The 7204-nt window shown below is 40.0% G+C and overlaps 1 protein-coding gene across 1 annotated transcript; it reads right to left on the bottom strand. All coding sequences in view use genetic code 11, as the record gives it.

Annotated features, from left to right (window-relative positions):
- Window positions 1-438: 438 nt before the first annotated feature.
- EGR_10255 (Ubiquitin hydrolase) lies at window positions 439-1657 on the bottom strand (the record flags this gene model as incomplete). Its single annotated transcript, XM_024499504.1, has 3 exons — window positions 439-717; window positions 917-1136; window positions 1641-1657. 3 exons carry the CDS (start codon window positions 1655-1657, stop codon window positions 439-441), a joined length of 516 nt encoding a protein of 171 aa, XP_024346090.1.
- Between the last annotated feature and the right edge of the window lie 5547 nt (window positions 1658-7204).

Here is a 7204-nt window from a genome sequence, read left to right as displayed (position 1 = left end):
TGCCCAGGATCAGTGCCAAGGAATGCTTAAAATGTTTACTAAATGTCCCTAGCATCAGGCCTTCCAGTCACCGAATAACATTATGAAACAACTCCACCAGTTTCATTATCCACACAACTCTTGCCTGTTACTCTAAGCAGTTAGACTGTCACACTGTCAAAGGCATTGAATGACATCTCGCCTTGAAACAACAGTGACTTCTAAGTGACACGTGAGAATTCTTGCATACAGGGATGCAACCACCCAGTAAAGCATGTCATGCCATCCATAATACGAGTAAATGGACATCAATCACACATAGTGGAGTGAAAGAGCGCTTTGGCAAGTGAAGAAGACAGAAAGAGTGTTAATAAGTAGGTTCTGACTTTCGTCCTCTCTGTGATATAGGCCTCATCTCTTCAAGAACGCAATGTTGCTAGTCGCAGTGATGAGGGGCACTCACTGAGGAGAGTAGTGTGAAGGCTGTGTGCAAATAGATGGTAAAACTTTGTTGATACAGGACATCACTTTGGCGGTGAGCCCCAGGCCCTCCAGGTGTGACATGTCGGTAACCGCGGAATCCTCCACAGGACAGGGAACATCTACTGTCTGTCCACCAAGGAAACAACGCAGACACCACCTCTCGCTGACGGTGTATTTATCATCAGGTAGTTCAAAGCCACCTGGTGTACCATTCGCAAGTTTTCTGGGCTTGAAATGTTCATCATCTATAAGGTTCTACATATATTACCAAGCATCATAATCCGGTCACAAAATAAACAAATTTAGCCAACAAAATATGTGAAATTGCTGCAAACGCATCCGCAAATACAAATGGAAAAATTGAGAGAACCGGATGAAATCCCATCCCGACTTTGGCCTTAAATGCTTTAACAATTTTGTATTGCTAAAATACTCAATTTTCGGTTCTCCTGACATATCCATCCATAAAATCTAAATCAACTCCTAGGAAAGTGCGCAGGCATATGAGCAATCCATTTTTATCATCTGAGGCTGCAAAAGAAAAGACACACTCGTCTTTGAAAACTTGGCCGCCCTTTTTGGGCACCGATACCGACGAATCAGTACCAGCGAAATCCACCACCACACGGGACGATGCGCCAATCGAATTATTAATCACACGAATGCGCGGTGACCTTGGAGAGCAATATCAGTATGGTTTATGAAGATAATCCATGGAAATGAGGGGTCAGTGAGAGATGGTCTCGACGGCAATGACTACGCATCTTTCAAAATTTTGTTTATTTAGTATGACATTTCTTTGGCCTTTTATATTTGGCAGTCACACCTAAAAGCCATCAATTCTATCCATTGAACGTCACACGTAATGCTATAAAGCATTTTCAGCCATTGCATTTGTTCATTATGAGCATTAAACTTGCATTTAGTTGGTGAGTTGCTAACGTTAAGCTTTCATAGTTATGCTAAGCGGAGAGCACTGAATTGGGGTTAGCTTTTTCAATATCTTTCTTCTGCCAATTTGCTTTAGCTCGCCGAAGAGAAATACAATTCTGACTACTCACGGTGCCCGTAAAAGTATGTAACTTATTGCAGGAAATCTTCTTTGATGCAAATGAGTATCACTGAAGCGTATTACTTTCCCAGTATTTCGGAATGTGCTCAACCATCAATCATCAAACCTGCTCTCTTTTGTCATTGTGGCATAGAAAATGTGTTACTGTTGGTTTGCGCCAACATTAAATGGGCAAGTCTTAGCAGCTAAGGCTGCCCATTTTATCCATCGGCCTACTGGCTTTTCTGTTAATATGCACTCCTACGTCACAGATCGTTTCACTTCCTAAAACACCGAGCTTGAATTTTTGCTTGAACAAACGCGAGTGAGAACTCTCTATTTGAGACTACAGACCTTATATTTCAATGAAAATCTCCTTAAGGAAAGACCAAACACCGTTTTTCTTTCCATTAACAACTTGCAATGCACCCAGCTTGGTTGCATATAAATTTTTAGTATGATGAAATAGGGTAGGACCTTTGTACAACCACTTTCGGACCGTGGGGGTTTCTTCTCTCTATGAAATTCATGAAAGTGATTTGCGGGATGTAACAGACTAGTCGTTCGCCTTATTAAGCACTCAGTCACCCTAAAATGAGAAAGATGCATGAACTAACACTATATCCACATTATGAATGATCAAACACTGCTTTAAAAACTGCTTCCATTCAACAAATTGTAGTGGCTCCAACATGTGATTTTACAACCCACCAGAGTTTACAATGTTAAATAAGGTTGTGAGCAAATCGGTTTCCTAAGAAGTCGACTTTTGGGCCAAACACAGGGCTGTCACGTCTGTTGCACACAGTTGCGACTGTGAAAGTTGTAAAATTTGGCGACAGTAGGTAAAAGCACTGAGGCATATAAAGTAGGATCAGAAAGTGATTAGCAAGCAAAAATGAGGTTAAGCGTAAATAAATTTGTGTAGTATTAATTGTGTCTAGCTTTCGATTGGTGGGATGTATGCCCTAGCTTTATGCTAATAAATGCTATTGACAGTATTTACGCCTTGATGTGCATTCGCTTGCAGATAATCAACATCATAATCCAGTTCTATTTTATCGTAAACTAGCCTATTTTAACCCATTCTATTTTTACTCAGAGTTCCTTGAAAAAAATCCAGAATAGATTCAGCCCTCCTTACCGCATATTTTGTTGAATGTTTGGATGATTACTTAAGGGTTTGTTAGATTAAAGCGCCAAAACTGACCCTCACTTTGCCCAGCCACTACCACCCAATTGTCAATACCGGCAGTCACTGAGGTAATCGAGGTTATAACGGGAACAGGAGCAGTGCACAAATGACTGTGCTAAATGAATTGAAACATCATCTCTTTAAAGACAACGGCTGAGGGTGTTAGCATAAATCAGGTGTTTAATTCAGGATGGGTGGCCTCGACTAGGTCTTTGGTAATGTAGCAATATCACAAACACTCCAGCCATTCCTCCAAAAGATATGTTTCTTAATTTATCGCTAATTAAGAAGAATATTATTAATTATATTTCATTTTGTAACAACAGTGAAATTTCATCAGGGCTGTTTTATCCCAATTTTGGGCCTCGGATTTCGACGCTAAATTGACACGCAGCTTACTCCTGCCATCATTTTCAGGGTACATTCCCTTTATGCCGCAATCCCTAACTTTCATTAGTATACATCAGCCATATCACTGCTCACTTTGAATCAATGAAGATTGATGTTTTAATTGGAATGTGTCAAAACTCATGACATTTATTAAAGAAAGGAGAACTTAAGGTGCAATGCCAATGTGGGAGGCGATTTTGGAAGCTTTACATTAGATCCTCAAGGAGGAAGAGTCTCGCAGTAACACTGAATTCTTACAAATAGACATCAATTTTGGCAGGTACAGTCAATAAATCCAAAAGCGCACGTCATTTTATCCAGCGTACTTGGCAAGTCCGCGTCCACTTCATCACAATTGGCATGAAATTAGGTGACCTCAGCCAAGTCGGTGTTTCTTTTTTCACAAGTTACGTGACATGCCTTATAATGGCATTTTTTTTCTTGAATTTAAACTTCAGTGTGTTAACTTTGTCGTAATTAAGAAAAATTTTTGTGTAATTTTTGTAGACTGGCGACAAATGCACTTCCGTTCAAACTGAAATTACGTGAAATCAACTCGACCGCCTTTTTGAGATTATCATTTCATTCGGCTAACTATGGACAGGTGCAGTTTTGCCCTTTCGGTTGAAGTAAGATGAAATCTGATGAAGCGCAATCGCCCGTTTGAAATCGGTTCTAATAATAAAATTTAAATTTGTAATCTGGAAGTCTAAGATGGTGATCTTAACTAAACGGATTATTCCAGATTCCATTCAATGCCTACGGCGTGTCCGCTTTATTACACATCAATATTTTTTTTCAAGCGAGAAATCTCTGCGTTTCCAACTGAACTATTTCAGCGTATTCCATCAAAAGCAAACGGCATGGTCTCTCATCCACACACCATTGCTGGACATTGTATTAAAAGTTAGAAATATTTCTCATTATGTATCCTATTCTAGCGGATTCCGTTAAAAGAATACTTCAATAGCCCTCATCTGCCTACTAAACTTGTTGATGGTAAAACCAGAAATCTGAAATGGCGCTAGCGATCCGAATTACTCCTGCGGATTCCATCAACAACAAACCACATTTTCTTTCATCTGCATGCTCTTATCATGCATTGTAGAACCCTATTTGGGTCTTTTGTCTGAAGAAAACGTCATTTTTGCTTAAAATTTACACGAATTTTTTATGTTTGTTTATTTCTATTCCTTTGAAGTTGTTATTAACTCACATGTTAACTGTCTTTCCCTAATCTTTTAATGCATTAACCGATGAGAGTTACGCTAACCGTTTTTCTTTTTTTCTAGTAATTATTAACTCATTCACTCGCTAACATGAAATTTTTGTCAAATTCACCTTACTGCCTTGTTCCCAGTCGCAAGCTCCCCACTGCCCTGATTGTCTTCCAAATCCTTACTCCAAACTTGCAAGATTTTACCGATTATCTTCTACCAAGCAATGTTCAGTATTGTCGGTATTCTAATGTGGAATGCAATGCCAACTAGACTCGCTCTATATCCTGCCTACAGACAATAAACGCAAATACTTGCACGAGACACTGCTCTACGTCAGAAATTGAGCCTAATTGAAGTATTTTAGTCTTCCTTCACCATAAAAGTCTACTGAGCTTTAATTCAGTAGCGCTTTGTGCTAAGGTGATGTCGATGGAAAATAAGTAAGTGGGTCACCAGAACCATACCCGCGAACAGTAGGTAGGTGCCCGCAAACACACAGGTGTGATAGACGAAGTTGACGCATTGCATTTGCTGTTCCCTTCTCCTTCATTTAGAAGTATTTTCCACTAATTGTGAATTAAATAAAACAATATCTGAGTGGGAAAATTCCTCTTTTATTTTATAGATTGCACTGAGAACGTAAAATAAATTGCGACCATGTCGTAGTCCATTTGCAAAAAAAACGAGCGACCTCGCACTCAGTGTGTTGTTTTGCGTAAAATAGGCTTTACACTGTGAAGTAGAAATGCGTTGGCTAGCATCCAGACGGAGCGCAAGTTTTTCTCTTCCGCTACTTCCCCTTCACAGTTTGATGCAACTATGCACTCTCCATACCTAAAACCTATATAGATAAACTAGGCTTTAATCAATGCCAGAAAGCCCAAATCTTACTGCATGCCGAATGCATATTCTAATGCTTCCGTTGTTTCAATGTTCCTTTAGGAGAGGAGGCTGGCATACGAATCCAAACTATTGACTGAGGCGTCAGCATCCTATAACGCGAAGAGCGGTTCCGTGTCCACTCCCACTACACTTGTACTTACCTCTTCCATTTATGCATCCCAATTAACATGTCAAAGTCGATTCAAATTGGGTATTTTAAGATTATGACGGCCGAATAGAAGGAGATTTTCGAGGCTCGTCCTACCCTGGTAGCAGTGCCGACGCACCTCAGAAATGGCATGAAATTCGGAAACCGGCTAGAAACTGCTAAATTTAACCTCCATCTCTACCCTTACTTCCAAATGCCCCTCATCATCTGTGCTAAGGTTTAAGTCGACCTCGGCATCACCCATATTACCAACGTCGATGAATGGTGTGCCTACAAAAAGCTGACGAGAGCGATGAGTACGTCAAGAATCCTTAACATCTGGCAAAACGTGCTTTTAGCGGCTGTCATTTAAACGAGTTTGCTAACGCAGAGTCCTACATGCCACCATGGTTGCGAATCTCTGAGACATAACCAACTGGTTCAGCCAACTGGTCAAGACGGAGTAAGAAGCAACAGGGAATTCGGGCGACCCCAATCTACCAAAAGCCTAAAACTAGTCAAACCCGCCATCCTCGCATCGTGCTTTTACGCGCTACGCCTTCAAATCAGGTGAGCATTCCTCCTCTCTTTCCAGTGTGACCCCGATTGGCTCCCATTCACATATGCGGCTCACTCGTATATTTGAAGCACATTCCTTCAGTGTTTTTCTCTCCTCGGTGGTAACTCACAAGCTTTCTCCTTCTGCAAAATTGCGTTTAGCAGAAGAGAGGGAAATTTAAATTAAGGGAAAGATACTGTTAAACGCCTGCATAGGGAAAGGAACCTGGACTGCAAAATTCGTTATGTGTTCATAACTAGCTTGGAACATGACACCCGGTACTGATTTGTGTGCTACACCAAAACTGTCCCAAGCTGTTTAAAAGGAACCTTTTCCATAAATATTGGCTAGGATAATATTAGGGCAGAAACTCATTACAATCGGGCTTTTCAGACACACCATATTCCAAATTCCTCCAGTATCCAAGCGCTTCTCATCTTCGACAAGCCAGGTAATGAAGTCTCCCTTAAAACTTGACCAAGTTGCCAACAGATTTGATTTTCGACGGAGACAAGTCAGAGGAACACACTGCAGAGCCTTGAAAACTGATCACATTAGGCTATTCTCCACGATTAACACAGGTCCGTCATAAGATAGTCAAATATCTCATGCCTAGTATTTCTTATATGCAACTCTTCAAGGTGAATTGGAAGCAATGGAAAACAAGATTAAATTTTTCTTAGTGGCGAGTTTGGTGCAAAAATTTGTTCCACAACAGAAGTATGCAACGAATTTGTTGGAACACAACTTCATGCAATTCGCCGTCGTAAGAAGACAACTCCACGATGTAGTCAAACAAATACTAGAACAATTTAATAAAATAAGGCCATTCCATTAACCGTGCTTAATATTATAGCACTCCTAACAAGATAGCTGCAGTTTTATGCGTTACATTGTGCACTATGACAAAATGTGAATGCTTTAGTACATTGCATTTCTGGTTTAGTAAGGAAAACTTTTCAAATTTTAGCAAGGCGCTTTGCGTTTTAGTTTATTTTGGACTTAGATATCTACTTTTGCCAGAGAAATAAAAGCAAAAACAACAGGGAAATAAAATTTTTCTACTTATCCACATAAATGTAATGAAATGGTTGATATCTGTTTTTTGAGGAAACTCTTTTAACTTTTGATTTGGCCATTGTAGCACGCCGGGTAGGCTAGCCTTAGGGCCACGCCAGTAACCCATGTACCTTCCTCAATGTTTAATACATGTATTTTGCTTGAGTATTACATCCCTATATAAAAATATGAAAGAAATCAATTTCATCTTCCTGATAATGAGACAATAGTTGTGCTG

Source organism: Echinococcus granulosus (genome assembly GCF_000524195.1).
Source record: "Echinococcus granulosus chromosome Unknown EG_S00202, whole genome shotgun sequence".
Classification (NCBI taxonomy): Eukaryota; Metazoa; Platyhelminthes; class Cestoda; order Cyclophyllidea; family Taeniidae; genus Echinococcus; species Echinococcus granulosus.
The sequence above is the reverse complement of the archived record's forward strand: the minus strand, read 5'-3'. Positions and strand labels throughout refer to the sequence as shown.